Genomic DNA, 19,140 nt, shown 5'->3' on the forward strand with positions numbered 1-19,140 from the left:
CCATTTTAATATTTTTGCCATAAAACTCATTTGTTTAAAATAATTCTCATGTCTCTATATTATTTGTTTATTACAGTCATATGTCTCTATATTCTTACCTCTGGGGAAATGTCCCATACATGATCTATGAATAAACGGATTCATATATTTTTCAAGGAACTTTTAGAGTGTGCTGGTGTGTTTGGGGAAGTTTAAACGAGTACTAGACCATATAGAAACATCGGTATATGTTCATTTTCTCTTTTGGAGAAGAACACTCACAGGTTTACCTCACTTTACCAGCTTTTTTTGTATATTATATATACTAATTTAATGCAATTATATGGACACAGTTGGTCATGCCGTTCAGTTTAAGAAATGCGGACAATCACAAGATAGAATTTGGGGTAAATTAGACCAATTCATTATCAGTGAACAAACAGTTTTTTTATTTATTTTATGACTTAAATACATTAAACTTTAATAGAGTACGCAGATTGTACAAATAACTGAAAATATGGAGGTGGGTAATAAAAACCTTAATATGATACATTTATTCATTTAGAAAAATATATTGCATCAGAAAAGTCAGCAAAATCACCACAGCCATTAAAGCTTTATATACATTTTGGAATTTAAAAAAGTAAGATCTTAAATTTAATGAAACATTGATGTCACACACATCATGATAAAACATCCGCTGCAAGATCAGAGAAAACAAAAACCACTGAAAAACAAAAGAAGAACAGAGTCTTAAATTAAATGTATACAGTGCTATGGTGTGATAGAGCTACATCACACCACATTAACCCAACAGACCCTGGGTCAGTTAGTGCTTTGGTGTTTGGGTATTGGGCAACATTTGTCTTATGATTACACAGTATTTACATCAGATGTGTAAATATCTATAAAATCTATAAAGAAATACATTTACGTTTCTCACTTGAACACTGAGTTGAATTAAAATTTTAAAAAGTGTCTGGAATTCCCTTCAAATTCTTAATCTAATGTAGCCTTATTAACAGTGATCTACAGTAAAGTGGTACTGATTTATTTTACTCGCTGTTTCCCTGTTGGCCTTTGACCTCACTGTACTCTGGAGGACTGTACATCGGAGGATTCTCCATTGGAGGACTGCTGGAGGAGACACCACTCGCTGTGTACATCCACTGCAAAACACACACACACACAAACATTAGGAAATCTGTGTAAGCTACTTGCAGCTCAGTTGGTGGAAATGTCTTTAAATATACTGTGAGACACTTTAATGTAATTTTACAGTTTTTAATCGGTAGTAACTCAGTATATATAAATTAATACTCTGAAATCAAAGTAGATTACTAGATAAAGTAGATAAAGCCGTGTCATTCTGTATCCGCAGTGGTTCACAAACTAATTATCTCATCAACCACCATGGAATATTGACACGGGAGATATTACACAAATATTTCATGCGTATTACAAATTACAACAAAGAGAGAGGCACCCGGTGTTCTGTCAGGTTGTGCTATTTCTGGATTTGCTCTTTGGGTTTGTTTTCTTTCTCTATTCTCCTGATTTGACCTTGTTGTATTTACTGACCCTGAATTGTTTTTACCATTTTTTCCCTTATAATAAACACTGATCCACGGCTTTTAATCTGTATCTGTATCTGTGTCTCATTTATTTCTCTTAGTTGGCAGCAGTGTCTTAAAATGATTTTGTATCCACAGTGACCCCTGTAGGGGACACTTGCTTTGACTTAATGGGTTTGTTATAAGACAAGAATGCACTAGTAGAGTTAGTACACGGGCTTCAACAGATGGTAATTGTCGTATTGTGTTGTGCAAAAAAAAAAAAAAAAAACCTTTGTTGGACAATCAGTTCAAAAGGAGAAACACTTTGGAACTGTTTACCAATTGAGATGAAAACACAGTCCAATTGAACTGTTTTTAGTAGAAGTATTAAATTATGGTTTAAAAAAAATTATTGCTCTCAAATATAATTGTTGTTTCTCCCTTTCTTCCCTTTCTTTCCCCTTCCTTCTCCATCCCTCCCTTTTTAATCAAACAAGGCCAAACAAACAAACAAACAAAACATTTATATGGACAAAGGTTGTAAATTAGATTAGATTTATCTGGTTTTCGTGAATAATTGTATGTTACAGTTCCAATGTTGCTGTACAGTCAATGTCAAATAAATAAATATATAAATAAATATATAAAAATAGGTTTCTCTGACCTGTTGGTTGTTGGGGGCAGGTTGTTGGAGTAAAGGATTGACCACTGAGTTGTATCCTCCAGGGTTTGCAACCACAGTCACATTCACCTACAAACAAACAGAGAATGTGATGAATACTGCAGCAGAAACCAAACACATGTGAAACGTCTTTATGAACAATACAGGGTTCTGCTCAAAGACATCATTATATCAGGTGTAAAACATGTAATACACACATCTGCCAACCTGGAGCAATATCTCATTTTTGCACCTCTAAAGTGGGAAATACACATACTGCTACTATCACCATGATGTAGTGATAAATGTAAATGTATTGTGTTAAATATGTAGTGTGAGAGTTACAGTACATGTCAAATGTTTGGACACGCCTCTCAGGGAGGGTTTCCTTTGTTTTGAGCCATTTCCCACATGTTGTGAATGTACAGTACCAATCAAAGGTTTGAACACATTCTCTTTCAGTGTTTTTTCTTTGGTTTTTATTATTATTTTCTATATTGTAAATGAATGTGGAAGACATTTAAACTATGAAGTAACACATATGGAATTATGTAGTAAACAACAAAGTGTTAAACACACCAGAACTGCTCACTTCTTAATGTGTTTGAGACAATAACTTGGGTTGTGCAGAGGTAGGGGCTGGTACATAGTTTTATACGGTGACTAGCTCTACTCCACCAATTACTAATGAGATGTGTCCAAACTTTTGACTGGTACTGTATATTGATGTAAAGATTAGAGTTGAAGGAAGTGTGATGCAAAGTGTAAAGTGTTCCTGGTCTGATTCTTAGTGTTGAATGAGGGCTGGGGTTTAGGCTTTGTGTTGTGGTTAGTTTTATTGTAGTGAAGAATATGTTCCACATTTCAGTGGCACAAAACATTAACACTGACATGGTGCTACACTGTCATGTGTATTACAGGCTTTGCCCTGACAATGAGATGCATGGACAAACGGAACCTGGTGTTGTGATGTCATACATTGTTGCCAAGCATTACAAGGCACCATGTACACAATATAATACAATGTAACTGCACAGTGAATCAAAGATGAATGTGATGTATTACAAGAAACCTGTGCAGCTAATGTCCATGGAGTGTTTGTATGGTACTGGATTTAATAACATCTGTGTGTGTGTGTGTGTGTTATTACCACTGGTTCGTTTCTACAGCTGGATTTACAGGCAAATGCAGAGATGCGGATGCACACGATGAACTGAACCATAGTGGAAACCAACAGAACTCCTTTGATCCCTTCAGCCAGTCCCTGAAAGACATCATTGTTTCATCATTCAACCTCTTACAGGAACAAGCACTCACATGCTACCAGCAAAAAACTGTCTTTATAAAAGTGATCATTTATTACTTCTACATTGTTACCATGAAGTGTAGCTCAGACAAGATTAAGAATCAAACTGCTTTGAAGTTCCTCACTGAACTAGTTTATTCACCATAAGGTGATGCTCATACAAATAGGACAACAATAAAAGAGAGTCACCTCACTCCTGCAGCTATAGTCGTATCTGCATACCTGACTCCGAAAAAGAGCTAAATCCAAAGACAGCAGGACGATGGCTATTCCTGCTGCGACAGTGCTAAGCACATTCATCACCAGAGAGCCCGTCACCTGGACAGAAAACAGGAAGAACCCTCAATAAACAGCCAGTATAAGCCACAGTCAGTCAGCATTGTTCTCAGTGAAGTTTTGTACTTTGCCAAATGTTTCATTAGTTCAGAAATGAGCAAAAACAAGCTCTGAAGCTCAGAAGGTCTAAATCCAGAGGCACAAATAAAGAGAATCAAAGTGAGAATTATGTACATGTGAAGACAAAATAGAAGAAAACAATCAGCTGAAAGAAAAACAGTGTGGTCAATCTTCTCATCATTAGAGTCCTAAAATACAGTATAAGTGTAGACACGTCGTGCCTCTTTGACCTACTGACACAAGCGCAGAGAGCTGCTGCCATGCTGTTTTCACCTTTAGACTATTAAAGCACTACACAGCCTTTAATATGGAAGAAAAAGAATCAAACGTAGCTGTATAATCTCCAGCTTGCAGCTTTGTGTCTCCTTAAATGTGGCAGTAGTTTTGTTCAGGCGTCTGTAACTGCTTCACTGCTTAAGGTGTTTAACTAAAACATCAAATATGCTGGTGATTGTGTGAATATCACGCATTTAACGTGAAACTGAAACGTCACACTTGGAAGAAAGTACGTCATGTTTAAGGTGGTGTGTGGTGACGTTTAAACGAGTACTAGACAGTATAAAAACATCGGTTTATGTTTATTTAATTCTTTCTGTGCAGTCCATGTCACCTCTAAATATATTCCCATGTCTATACCCGTAGATTATTATTTTATAATAATAAAACATGGAGAAGAACAGTCCCAGGTTTACTTCACTGCTGTTCTCGCAGCTCAGTCTTATTGAGACTTTTTTCCCTCCTTTCATTTCCTGAACAATATTTTCTCTTCATCTTCTGATGATACAATACCTCTCCTTAACTTGAGGTCAGGGGGAGACAAGGGGGCCATTATTAAGTTGTGGAGCCCTATGCAGTGTACGTAGTGAGTGTATAGGTTGGTCCAGCTCAGATTATGCATCAAATTTTAAGTAAAGCAAGCACGATTTCAACAAGACTTTATGCCCTCACCTTTCCCCCGGAACAGAGGAAGAACCAGTGGGGCATATATTCTGTGATTAGACACATTGGTGGTGTTTGGAGGTTGAGAACCACTGAGTGTAAGACAATGATAAAATAAAAAAGTGTTACACTTTAGTCTTGTAAGTCTTGTCCCCTATCATCAGCAGATCACTGACTGAGTACTTGGTGTTCGCCTCAGACATCCAAGACTGGGATGAGGATATTGTAAGACCAAGAGAGCAAGAGAGTGTTTTCTTGGCCTCTCCTGGCCATAGATTCCCCCACGTCTCCTCCTCACCTCTCAAGAACAGTGAGAACCAGTGCTGGTGTGTGTTGGCTGATGAAGTAGATCCTAACCTGCTGAGCTGTCCAGTTATATTTATATTTATAGAGGTGATCCCTGGCTTGTCTTGGAGTGTAGGTGGCGCTGTGTGTGATTGGGGGAGTTCTATCTAGTGTTCTGGGGGAATACCCAGAAAGAAAACAATAATAGCACTTGTGTGTATTACGTACCAGTCCCTTCTTAAAATTATTGCTTGCTGAAACAGATAGAGCACCGGCGGTGACATACTGAGGAAGAGAAGAAACATGAGTGGACTGTAATGAAAAAACTGTAAAATATGTATAGGTAGGTCTCTGTTTGGATGTAATGTAAAAGTCTCACCAGCAAAGAAGCCCATACGAACATCCCAGATATGACTGTTAAAGAGAACGAAGAGTGGATTGATAGCACGATTCCTAATAAGAGTATGATCAAACCAGTCACTATTTGGAAAGTCTGTGGAGAAAACAGGTAGAGATTAGATTTGATTCAGTACAGGTAAATATATGTTTTGCAGAAATTGCTTAATGTAAGCATGAATAGCTGAAAATATGAAAAGTCGCTGTGTTGTGAAACTGTATGGTTTTTCTCTGTGTTTCTACTTTTTAACAATGCACTCAAGGCCAATTAGATCAGTTGCTTTACCCCTCTGCTGTGTGATGGGGCAGCTGGGTTATTTATAGCTTAAAATATTTCCAAGATTGACATAATATGAGATATGAGGTTCTATTTACAGAGTCAAGACCAAAGACCAAACCACTGCTTTAAGCTTAATATTTATTTAAAAAGTATGGTCAATTACAAACAGGTGAAGTTGCCCCACTTACCCCTAAAGCTTTGGGTTCTCCTTTGAGGAACCACTGCAGGGGGCTGTTACTGGGGTTGTTCTGTCCGGGTTGAGTTGTTGTTTCTGGCGGAAATACATGGGTCACGATGGTGTAGCCAGGCCCAGTGTTGTTGAGGGGTAGAGCAGGGGCGGACATCTTTAACTCCAGTTGATTTACTCACCTGAGAAACCATGCAAATCACTGTCAGTACAAGGGAATGCACCTGGCAGCTAAAACATTACAGCATTTATTTTTAAAACTCCAGCAGTAGCACATAACCACCACATGAGTGTCACTTCAGCGCTGAGGATGATCCAACAATTAAATAACACTCCACCTGTTCTGAGGGCGCCCTCCATCCATCCATCCATTATCTGTAACTGCTTATCCAATTTAGGGTCGCGGGGGGTCCAGAGCCTACCTGGAATCATCGGGCGCAAGGCGGGAATACACCCTGGAGGGGACGCCAGTCCTGACTATTTCTATAATGAAATACTACAAACATGTATCTCTCCCTCTGGAGAAGAGAATGCAATGCACCTTTAAGGAACAAGACTTTTAAACACTTGTACCTTCAGTGACCAAAAATGCACCTTTTATTTGAGAGTATAAGTTAATAATAAAGCAGTAATTTCACCATGAACCTGATTCTAACCTTTTCTGAGTGAAGGGAGGGAATACTATAGTGGTGGGGGAGAGTTGTGTGTGTGTGGTGGGGGGTGCGGTGTATAGAAATAACTTATTAAACCGATAATGAGGGCCGAGTCTGGCACTAATGGCGTGCTTCTGGCTCAAACTCGGCCGTGGTCCGGTTATCATGATTTAGTTATGGTTTGCCGGACTAGGGCCAAGTCATGTGAGCCGCGCCTCAGCCACAACATTCCGATGAGTCTGGGCGAGAGTTTCCCAGACTCGGGCCAGAGCTATCGGCCCACAATGACGACTCCGCTTACCGATACAATTTTACTAGTCGGGACACTTATGTTCCTTACCTAAAGTTACTGAATATATACCCTTGAGGGCACCAGCAGAGAGATATTTTTTTTGACCATGAGGAAAAGAGAGATCATCATATAAATAAACAGACTGTTACCAGCACTGTGGTGATCACATAGGAATGTCTCTGGATTAAAACAACACTCAAAATCATCTCAAATAAAAAAGAGAAGGACTAAACCCTGTTAAAACTGAAGGGTAGTTAAAGACACAGGGTTCAGTTTTCAGGAAATTCTGAACGTTCCTATCGGTCCATTTCTGGTGAAAAACTGAGAGAGGGTAAAGAACAGCTGCTGCTCTGAAATGACGGGACAGTGGATATACATCTGTGTTCAAATAAGAACGATGTGTAAAAGAGAGGAAGAGAAAAGTAGGCTCTGGATTTACCTGAAATGAAGCGCTGTTGTTGTGTTGTTGTCTAAAGGACTCCTGTAAAACCTCTGCTGTCTGTTATGAAGAGTGGGTTTCAGAGGGAGGAGGGGTTACACTCGCTATTGTTCCCTCTGTGTTTCAATCCTCGATTAATGATGTCCTCCAAGACCTTAAGCAGGTTTTTCACAGCTTACATTGATCTACACCCAGTTTTCAAACTCATGTACAACTCATCCGTCAGGTTTTGGCACCTTTTCAGAAGGTGTACAGTTCATCCCGTTTTTCCAGTTATGAACTGCACTTCTAATGGCTGAGGCCCTATTCCAGCATGTGTATCATATTCTTCACTTGTATTAGAATTTTGAATTCATTACAATAGATATTTTGGGGAGTCGACTCCTCTTCCCTAACGCCATTTACTGTGGTTTTATTTCTCCCGTTTCACTGTGCAGTGACGCCGCTCGGTGGAAGAGATTTTTAATCACGCTCTGAAACTAACTTAGAATAATTCCCTATATCTGCCCCATGTTGCATGACTAAGTCATTGAACCCAAATTCCGCATTTTGGGGGGTAAGAAGCACAACTTATATAATTAGCTTTATAATTCTTGAATGTCTGAATGCATCTGTGAGCTCTGTATACCGTTTGTAAGCGCAGATCCTACCTTTTCTAAAAATAGCACTCTCATCCCAGTGCTGTGAAGCCTCTGGGAGTATTCCAATGTGAAAAATCACCTAAAAATCAAGGCGCTCCCTCAAAATCTATGTGTTATGTCCTTCTCATGAAGGATTCTGATCATATTCACTATAATCATAAATGCAAAGGGACAAGAATAACGGTGCTTACTTTCAGTTTCGTTTTGACTCATATGACGTCAACCCACGCTGTCTCTGGGCAGAAAAATATGAGTCATCAGCAAAAACATATTCCTATTATTGATTTATAGTTTTTCAAGGTTCTTGTAGGTTTCACATCAAATAACACTGCATTAGATCAACAAATTTAAACTAAAAAGCTTAAATGATTATTTATTGTGTATTCTAAATAAACAAGTATTATTGCATCATATTTTATAAGATAATAATAGTAATAATAATAATAATAATAATTGTTATTATTATCAGCATATGAGAAAACTGCCAAAGTACCAAAATGTTTTTTATTTGTTGGGAAATTGTCCATATTTGCCCTGAACTAAATTCCTGAAAGTCTTGGCCTGCTGTGACTGTCAGAACTTTATCAGTCATACATCCCAGAGCTTAGAATATCAAGAAAAATATGTCCGTCTGATGCTACACATTTATTTTGTCACAGTAATATGACATATAATAAATTAGCATCAAAAATGCTTATGTTTTCAAATAACAGACACCTCACACTAACAACCTGTGTCTGAGATAAAAGATATCTGATGTGGGAGTATGATTTAAAGGCTGTACATTGAGAAATATGAAAGAAAAAAAAAGCAGGCGTTAGGTAAAATTTTGGTCAAACCATGACAAATTTATAGAAAAATTGATTTATCAGTCAGCATGAAAACCTCAAGTAATTGCTATTTGAGTAGCAAAGGGTCGTTAGAAAATAAATCAACATATTGGATATGGCTATGTTATTTAATTACTGTTTAAATGCAACTGAAAGAGGCACTGACAAATAAACGGAATAGCAAAATAGCTATATATATAGGGTCCATCGAGTTAAAGTTTAATTAAGTAACTCACTGAAGCAAGCTGCTTGAGATTAGCGTTAATCATCGCCAGATAACTTAATGTAAACTGATATGGATGACTTTTCTCTTATGAAAATGGCTAACACTTTGAGCAATAACTCAAGCTACCAAAACGCACACAGACCAGTATATTTTCACAAATATAAAAAAAACGGGCAATAAGTTACATTATTCTGGTGACAGGTCGGCCAAGCTGCTCCTCCACAACAGCTCCAAAAGTCTCCTCGCTGCCTCATACTTTGCTAAAAATGTCTCCTCGCTGCCTCCTTCTTTGCTCCTAATGTGTCCGTTAAAAACGGTGGGTATCGTGTCTTGTATCATGCCAAAAGTGCATGCGCAAATTCGAACTCGCTATACTTCAGTAAAATCAGCTTTGTTTATTATTATTATTATGTTTATTATTATAAATGGGCTGTTTGGAAACAGGCGGCACGGTGGCGCAGCAGGTAGTGTCGCAGTCACAGCTCCAGGGGCCTGGAGGTTGTGGGTTCGATTCCCGCTCCGGGTGACTGTCTGTGAGGAGTTGGTGTGTTCTCCCCGTGTCCGCGTGGGTTTCCTACGGGTGCTCCGGTTTCCTCCCACAGTCCAAAAACACACGTTGCAGGTGGATTGGCGACTCGAAAGTGTCCGTGTGTGTGAGTGTGTGTGTTACCTTGTGAAGGACTGGCGTCCCCTCCAGGGTGTATTCCCGCCTTGCGCCCAATGATTCCAGGTAGGCTCTGGACCCCCCGCGACCCTAAATTGGATAAGCGGTTACAGATGATGGATGGATGATGTTTGGAAACAGCCAATGTTAAGTTCCATATCAAATATATGGCATTAATTTCCTCTCTCAAATACAATACAAATTAATACATCTCTTACCAAACCAGCTGTAAAATATGTTAAATAAAATACACAACTACTCACTCACTCATTAAAACAGAGCTTTGTTTCACTATAAATTCCCCCTAAACAAAGAGCTATATAAATTACACAAAGATTCACTGACATTTTTGTATATTTATATGTAGTAAGTATTTTGATAGTACACTTAATTAAAAATATAGTGAGAAAAAAAAAAACAACAAAAGTATAAATACAGAAGCAGAACAATTATATTTATTCTTCAGTGTGACTAAATTGTAACTTTTTATGGTCAGTTGATTAGGTTTAATGCCTTTTTTTTTGTCAACAAGTGCCCCTCAGAAATGTGTAAATCCCTTCAGTGTGAGGCATTTATGGGGCTAAATCCCCTATTTAGTAAATGAATTACTTTGGTCTTATAGGACAGTAGTGATAAAAAGTTCCTTTACCCAATAAGAGTATGCCCACGGTGACATCTGTCACAAACTGAAATAAAGCAAAATGGTTAACATGTCACATCAGGATTTGAACCTGAAAATAGCTTCAGAATATACTATGTGACCCCTTTGACACAATAAAAAAGGTCCTAATGAACAACTTATTCGTTCTGTTTTATACTCCTTTTTGTCCTTTAATGTAAACAGGGACAGGGCTGTCAACAAGTCAACAAGTCTAACAAGTCACCCACCATCTTTACTTCATCAGCTGCCCAAAGAAAGAATGCTCCACAACTTCAAGATGTTAATCTAACAATCCAAAAGGGACAGGATTTTAATATCTATGTTGAACATAACATTTTTATTTATTATTTATTTTATAGCAGTGCGCTGGATGTTTATATGCACACAAAGAAATACCCACTGGGAATACAATAATAACAAAATAACCCTAGCATATATTCATTCAAATGTCTAGGTTTAGAGAAATCATATAATTTAATAATGTCAAACTGTTGAGTAATTTGTTACTCTTTTCTTTAAAATAGGTGGTAAATTGCAAAATTAGCTCAGTTATTTTATTGAATTATATTTTTTTACTGAATAAACTCATAAACAATAGAAAATTATGTCGTCAAGCAGTTCTGTGTAGTGATTGGACAAACTCGTGGTTGCCTGGACTGAGTCACAGACAGTTCAGCCAATGAATGCCCGAGAATCACTTGAATTTGAGCGCCAGCTCCACCTGGAATGGTCACGTTCATTTACTCACAGTTCAGCCAATGAATGCCCGAGAATCATTTGTTTGAATTTGAGCGCCAACTCTACCTGGAAACCTCAGTTTCAGTTACTGAAACATAAGATACTGCACAGACGTTTGCTCAGAGATGCTGCTCATGCCATGTTTTAATGCTCAGCATCAACTAAAGGTAGTGTTCTACATTTATTTCTTTCCAGATAACTGCTGTTTTGCTGGGAGTAAACTGATATATCTTGTATGGAGTTAGTAGCATTCTGACATCAAGCTAATGTATGAGACATTGCTTTACAATAGTTTTGGCCTAAATTTATTTTTATATTAATTGAAAAAATGTATTTAATAGCAGACCACTTCAGTGGCTTAACATTACTTTATATCACTACAATGTAATTATGCAAAAATAAAAATCAGTGGAAATCCCTTTAATGTAATTCTGCATGTTTTATGTTTAGTGTTGGCAGACAATATCAAACCTTAATTAGTTTGTAGTTTTGAGATGATTTATTGTGTAACGTTAAAAAAATGAGTTAGCAGTAAACAGTAAAAGTGAAATATGGTAACAATGTAACAGTGATATCCTTGTGAAATTTGTATAGCTTTTTGACATCTTTTGGGGAACCATACTTAAATACATTTTTAACACCACCCCTCCCTCCTGTCATTTCTGTCCCTGGTTTGTAAGGAAAAACCTTTTTTAACCCAATCATCAGGAATGCACTTCGCCTTGTTCCCACACTTTCGAAATATTCTTACAAGCAAGGGGATGTCATCAAGGTATTTTGGTTTTTGGTTGTGTTCACACAAATAAGAATATGGATTATGGCTTAGGAATGTGATATAGCAGTGTTTTAAGGGTGATCTGCCAATGTAGTAGGATTCAGTCTAACCTGGTCTGAAATAATTGAAAAACAATATTATCTACCTGCTTTTCTTGATTTTTGGCTAACCTGCAGCTTAAGGTTTTACTAGATATATTTGCAGAGCTGATTAGCATATGGGTCTACATGACTACCAGGTCACATAGCAAATAGAAATCAAGAAAAAAAGGTCAGAAAGAAAGGTTTAAACAGCTATTCAGATAAAATCAGTTAAAATCAATTTATCTGTAAAATCAGTTGAATCAGTAAGACTTAGCTGTATTTCATAAATGGCCCACGCACTGTAAAGTGAGTTTATATTTAACATTTATGGTTCAGATCTAGCTCATACAGTTGTGGCCAAACTTATTGGCACATTTTAATAGTTTAGTATTTAAAAAAAACAACATTATATTCAGAAATACGCGAATATGTACCAAATTTGTCATGAGTGTTTTAGTAGCATGCCCACATACAATAAACAAAAAATGTTGACTTGTCATCATACATGCAGTCATCTCAAAAAAGAAATAAAGATGAAGCATAGTAGTTTATAGTATATGACGTGGATAGGATTAAAGACCTTCCCTAAAAGGTGCCCTGGACTTTCCCTAAAAAACACTGACAAGGTGGAAACAGGTGATGCATTTCAAATTACAGTGGTGAATGTGTACTTCTTTAACTGAACAAACATTCATGCCAGAATTGGCCCACATGTCTAAAGAACAATCAGCATTTGTAAGCCAGAATCTTCCTAAAACTGTATTTGGGGTTATCATGGTTTCAGATTTTTGGATTTAATATTATTATGATATGCATGCTAAACAGATTCAAATGAAGGAAATCCACTAAAGTGTGCAGGGCAGGGTGCCTCCAGGACCAAGGCTGAGAATCACTGTGTAAAAGAACTGTATGGAGGCCCTTTTTAAGAACAAGACAAAGAACGAGAACCAGAAACAACATGACTAGGAATACTAACAAATGGAGCACTTGAAACAACACGAGAATAACATGGGCTGAAAACGTACCAAACGATACAAAGAACACGAAGAACAATGAACGACACCAGGAAGTGAGGGAAGGGGACTTAAATACACCAACAAATGAGAAACACCTGAAACGGATAACGAGAGTGACGAACAAGAAGGCGGAACAAAGGCGGGGCGTGAACGACAACAAAACAAAGCCATGTGCTGAGAACAGGAAAACAGACGAGACGAGACAAGGACATGACACATTAACCAACATTTAACGGTTATGCTCTGTACATTTATAGGATAAGGACATTTATTGACCGGTAAAGTTCTGTTAATAAAATTTGTAATAAGATTTAAAAGACAGTAATGTTTGTTCTTTTATTTTAAAAAGCATGTCATTTTACAGATTCTTGCTGTAGATTGACTGAATGTTACGCTGCGCTGTGTATGTGTGTGTTTTCTCTCTCTCTCTCTCACTATCTCTGTAAATTTATAGGTTCTGCAATCTGTTCCAGTCCATGTTTGTTCACCCGTCTAGAGTTCATTCCAGTTTCCAGTTTGTGTATTTGTGCGTCGTCCTGAGTCCGGTCCACCATCCAGTCCATGTGTTGTCTGTCACTATTTCGTCTTCGTCATCTCGGCGGGAATCATAAATACGTCTCTGTGTACGCTGTTAGAAAGCTTTGTTTTGTGCTCTGTGATTTGTGTAGTGTATATTGAATTCTGTTTACCTGGTTTTGATTTTGTTATATTCCCACTTGGACTACGAGTTTGTTTTTGCCCTTTTTGATTACTGACGCTAGATCTATCTTTTGTAAAATATTGTAAACACTGTATATATATTTTTTTCACCAGAGAAGGGTTGGCTGCCGTTTGTTTTGGGAGTGGGTTTTGTGTGTGTGTTTGTGTATAGACAGGGAGTAAGGTAAGGTGTTGTCTTTTGTTTCCTTTTGTTTTCACTTAGGTAAGTTAGAGTTGTTTGTGGGTCAGTTAGGAGGGGTGTTTGTTTGTTGTTTTTGTCGACTTAAGGCCATCCTGAAGTTCACTGGTGTTTGGTTTCATTGTAAATTTCCCATCTACAATATATACATTCTATTCATTATCCATTCTGTGTTTCCATTTGTGTCCTTTTGTTTCACCATTTACATCTCTGTTACAGTTATTCCCTTCACATATATTAATTCCAACACACACCTCTGCTACGGCTCAACCCTAGACTGGGTCGTAACAGAATTTGGGGGCTCGTCCTGTCTTCATTTTCAGGTTGTTTTTTGTTGTTTTTCTGGCTGGTGGTTTTCTTTTTTGTGGGGGGGGTGAAGATGACTAGTTTTGATTTGTCCGCGTTTGCTCTTTGCCCCACTTTGGAGGTGTTTGATACATGTCGTGTTGTTGATCTGCTTTTGATAGCGGATTTCTTTTCTTTAAGCGTCCCTCACTCTGCTCCAAAACGGGAGATTAAGGAGGTCTTGGAGGCCCAGTTAGTTAGAAGGGGAATTTTGCCTGAGAGGAGGGGTTCTCCGGGTGTTGCTTTAAGTCCAGCTCGGAGTACGGACGCGGGGGAGGCCGTGAACGACTCTGAGTTTTCGCTGATCCCGGTGTTTCCCTGTCTCCTGGGTTAGATCCGCGCTTGGCCATTCGGCTTAAAGAGCTAGAGCTGGAAATAAAGATTCAGGAGCATGAGGCAGAAATACTCTGCTTTAAGGCAGTGCAAGTCAAAGCTGAGACGGAGCTTGCATTAAAAAGAATGAGTCTGGGGGATTATAAGCCTGTCCCTCTCCCTCGCAGTGTGGCCTCTCCCACGGCGCACTCTCCTGCTCCTGATAGCATTCAGGCACCAGCCACGCCACCAGTTCCCAAGCCCCGCTCTCCAGCTCGCTCATCGGCCGATAGTACAGCGCGGGATTTTGATGTGAGTCAGCAGATCGGTCTGGTTCCTGCTTTCAGGGAAAATGAGCTGGACGCTTATTTTCCAATTTTTGAGCGGATCGCTACCACTCTTAGTTGGCCTAAAGGCTTGTGGTCTCTGCTGCTTCAGTGTAAGTTAGTGGGCAAGGCTCAGGAGGTTTGTTCCTCTCTGTCGCTGGAGCAGAGCTTGGATTATGACGTCGTGAAAAGTACAATTCTGCGGGCGTATGAGTTAGTTCCAGAAGCCTACAGGCAGAATTTCAGACATCTTACAAAAACCCCCAGCCAGACATATGTAGAATTTGCCAGAGAAAAGTCTCTCTTGTTTGATAGATGGTGTGCGGCTAGTAATGTCACGACATTCGAGCAGCTTAAGGAGTTGGTGCTCCTGGAAGATTTTAAAAACAATCTTCCGGATAAAATTGTAGTATATATAAATGAACAAAAAGTCACTAATCTGTCTGTTGCAGCTACTTTATCTGATGAATTCGTTCTCACACATAAAACAAACTTTGTCCCGAGTTCTCAGCGTGACATGTCTCGCCGCACCCCCACTTCACAACCTGCCGTTAGCTCCTCTCAGTCTAATGTTTCTGAAAATAGAGAATGTTTCTATTGCCATCTGTTGGTCATTTAATTGCTGCTTGTCCCGTTTTAAAACGTAAAGAAGCCCGCACTGTAGCTCCAAAGAAAGTTAACGCTGTTGGTTCGTTACGTAAAACCCCTGATAGTGACGCCTCGATTGATCAGCCCTCGGTAGAAGCACTGTTTAAACCATTTACATTTTCTGGATTTGTTTCTCTGGGCGATACGGGAGATAAACAGTCTATTCGGATTTTAAGAGACACTGGTGCTGCACAGTCTCTTATTTTAGACAGCATTTTACCTTTTTCTGGCTCTAGTTATTGTAGTAGTGACGTTTTAATTCAAGGGATTGAGTTAGGAGTTGTCCGTGTGCCGCTCCATAGAGTTTATTTGGTAGTTTATTCGCCTGAGTTTTCAGGTGTCATTAAAGTTGCAGTTCGTTCACAACTTCCAGTAAACGGAGTATCGTTTATTTTAGGTAATGACCTGGCTGGTGATAAATTGTTTACTCTACCTGACGTGGTTTCTGAACCCCTCTCTGCTGTAGAGAAGTCAAATATTTTTCCATCCTGTGTTCTCACTCAGGCTCAAAAGAGAAAGTTTGAGGATGTAGTAGGGTTATCAGACTCCTTTTTAAGTAAAGATGACCCATTTTGTGATGCTTCTGTTCCTATTAATGGTGATAAAGGGACAGATATTTGTAACATTAATTACACAGATACGCGAATTACTCGTACAGAGTTTGCCGCTGCTCAGAAGTCAGATCCCACAATAAAACGCTGTTTTGATTCTGCACTTGATGTTTGTCCTGATAAACCCTTTAGTCCCTATTATGTTGACAATGATGTCTTAATGAGAAAATGGTCTCCCCCTTCTTCGTTGGATGGTTGTGCTGATGTGTATCAAATAGTTGTTCCCCAGCCCATTTGATCTCAAGTTTTGTCTCTAGCTCATGACCATCCCTGTTCTGGACATCTCTGTATTTGTAAAACGTATCAGCGTGTTCTTAGGTAATTCTTTTGGCCCACAGTAAAATCAGATGTTGCCCAGTTCTGTTGCACCTGCCATACATGTCAGCTTGTGGGGAAACCTAACCAGATTATTCAGCCTGCTCCACTTCACCCCATACAGATAACATGTGAACCATTTGAATGTCTGCTGATTGACTGTGTGGGCCCTTTGCCAAAATCTTGCTCAGGGAACAGTTATTTACTTACTTTAATGTGTGCTGCTACTAAATTACCAGAGGCTGTTCCCATCCGATCTTTACATTCAAAAGTTATTGTTAAGGCTTTGATTAAGTTTTGTACTACATTTGGTTTACCTAAGGTGATACAGTCTGACCAGGGTTCCAATTTTATGTCTCGGCTATTTTCTCAGGTAATGAAAGAGCTTAACATTAAACATAAGGTGTCTAGTGCATATCACCCAGAGTCACAGGGCACACTTGAACGTTTCCACCAAACTCTTAAAAACATGTTAAGGACTTTCTGTCTTGAGGTTGGTAAGGATTGGGATGAGGGGGTTCCACTCCTTTTATATGCAATTAGAGACGCTGTGCAGGAGTCAACTGGGTTTAGTCCTGCTGAGCTAGTGTTTGGCCATGTGATAAGAGGTCCATTAAAGGCCTTGCAAGAGCAGTGGTTGTTTCCCAGTTCGTATACACATGCCAAGCCTATCCTAGAGTATGTTCGTTCCCTTAGAAAGCGCATGAGGTTATCTCAAGATGTTGCCAGACGTGCTTTAGAGTCCTCCCAAAATAAAATGAAAGAGCGCTATGACAGAGATGCAGTGCACCATTCTTTTCAGGTGGGTGACCAGGTTTTAGTTTTGCTGCCTGTGGTAGGCTCCTCCCTTCACTCTACACTAGTCTCTGTGTACGCTGTTAGAAAGCTTTGTTTTGTGCTCTGTGATTTGTGTAGTGTATATTGAATTCTGTTTACCTGGTTTTGACTTTGTTACATTCCCACTTCGACTACGAGTTTGTTTTTGTCCTTTTTGAATACTGACGCTAGATCTATCTTTTGTAAAATATTGTAAAAACTGTATTTTTTTTTCACCAGAGTAGGGTTGGCTGCCGTTTGTTTTGGGAGAGGGTTTTGTGTGTTTTTGTGTATAGACAGGGAGTAAGGTAAGGTGTTGTCTTTTGTTTCCTTTTGTTTTCACTTAGGTAAGGTAGAGTTGTTTGTGGGTCAGTTAGGAGGGGTGTTTGTTTGTTGTTTTTGTCGGCTTAAGGCCATTCTGAAGTTCACTAGTGTTTGGTTTCATTGTAAATATCCCATCTACAATATATTCATTATATTCATTATCCATTCTGTGTTTCCATTTGTGTCTTTTTGTTTCATCATTTACATCTCTGTTACAGTTATTCCAGAGATTGTACATAGACAGAAAAAGAGAGAGAAAAACACACACATACACAGTGCAGCGTAATACTGAATGATTCTTTGAAATAACATAGCTAACCCTTTTATTTAAAGATGGCAACTTTCAAATTACAGACCATAAATGTATTTTTGCAGTATTTCTTTAATTTTATTACATTTTATTAATGTATTTTAAGGATGAAATCTCAATTTTACTACAATTTGGCTGTAAAATTACAAAGAATATATACAGCGAAAGAGTGTGATTTTACAGTAGTAATTGTTAAATTACATATAGTATTTCATTGTAATTTTACAGGAGTTGTTTGGCAACTTTTGCTGCCAGACATTTGACTGTTTTTTAATGTTGTTTTTTTTACAGTGTGGATAAGCGGTTTCAGATAATGAATTAATTAAATAATGTTCAGTTTAGGGCATGTTATTTGTATTCTCTCTATGATTTTTAGTAAAATATTTAGTATAATTATATGTGGAGCTGGTCCAGACTTTCCTGGTGCCCTAAGCTCAATTTTGATAAGAGGACTGTCACGCCTTCGTCCTGTCAGTCTGTTGTCCCCGCCATGTGCTTTATTTGCACATGGCTCTGTTTTGTTTATGTTCTAGTCTCCGCCTTTGTCCCGCCTCCTTGTCTGTCATCTGTTAACCCGTCCTTCTCGTTATCTGTCTCAGGTGCGTCTCGTCAGTGTCTTGTATTTAAGTCCCCTTCCTACACTTCCTGTTTGTTGGTCATTGTTCTATAGTTCTCATGTTCTCTCGTTCTTTGTCATGTCAGTCGTGTTATCCGGTCTGTCTCTGTAAGTTTCCACGTTGTCGTTTCATTTCCTGTCGTCTCGTTCTTTAGTCTGTCTGTCCCGTTTGCCCTGATTTGCTCCTCGTGTCCCGTTTAACCTGTTTGGCTCCCTGTTTGTTTTCGTTATGTTAAAGTCTCTTTGTTTTGTTATTATTCTTCTTTATTAAATATACTGTGCTTTAGCGAATGCGTCCGCCTCAGTCAGTCCGCTCCGTGATTCCTGACAGAATGACCAACCGCAAGGACGCAGCTAGCGCGGATTATTATCTCAAAGGGTGTGCCGTTCGCCGGACTCCATTCCGCACAGGCCCCAAAGATCCTGTGGGGGAGGCTTTGAAAGCGGCCTCGGAATGGAGTCGCCGGCTCCAGCTCCTGCCTGGCGCTGTTCCGGATCCTATAGCGGAGGAGTCGACTTGGGAATCGAGTAGTTGCGCCAGCGGGAGTCGAAAGAGTCGGCGGAAGAACCGTGCTGGAGTTCCCCCCTCGCTGGAGGATTACCCCCTCAGGTCCGG

At 39.0% G+C, this 19,140-nt stretch overlaps 1 protein-coding gene across 4 annotated transcripts; it reads right to left on the minus strand.

The window, feature by feature from the left end:
- Nucleotides 1–420: 420 nt before the first annotated feature.
- On the minus strand, nucleotides 421–8,108 carry LOC136692012 (membrane-spanning 4-domains subfamily A member 4D-like). 4 transcript variants are annotated; one of them, XM_066665043.1, is made up of 9 exons: nucleotides 7,370–7,992; nucleotides 6,324–6,468; nucleotides 5,987–6,167; nucleotides 5,502–5,615; nucleotides 5,351–5,407; nucleotides 3,692–3,820; nucleotides 3,347–3,460; nucleotides 2,200–2,286; nucleotides 421–1,148 (listed from the first exon to the last, which is right to left on the minus strand). In XM_066665043.1, exons 3-9 carry the CDS (start codon nucleotides 6,140–6,142, stop codon nucleotides 1,035–1,037), a joined length of 771 nt encoding a protein of 256 aa, XP_066521140.1. In that variant the 5' UTR covers nucleotides 6,143–6,167; nucleotides 6,324–6,468; nucleotides 7,370–7,992; the 3' UTR covers nucleotides 421–1,034. The 4 variants fall into 4 exon arrangements, with proteins under 4 accessions (XP_066521140.1, XP_066521141.1, XP_066521139.1 ...); XM_066665044.1 differs by lacking the exons at nucleotides 6,324–6,468; nucleotides 7,370–7,992 and adding an exon at nucleotides 8,020–8,108; XM_066665042.1 differs by lacking the exon at nucleotides 6,324–6,468 and having other exon boundaries at nucleotides 422–1,148; nucleotides 7,370–7,991.
- Nucleotides 8,109–19,140: the final 11,032 nt, after the last annotated feature.

This window comes from Hoplias malabaricus, chromosome 3 (genome assembly GCF_029633855.1).
Source record: "Hoplias malabaricus isolate fHopMal1 chromosome 3, fHopMal1.hap1, whole genome shotgun sequence".
NCBI classification, from domain to species: domain Eukaryota; kingdom Metazoa; phylum Chordata; class Actinopteri; order Characiformes; family Erythrinidae; genus Hoplias; species Hoplias malabaricus.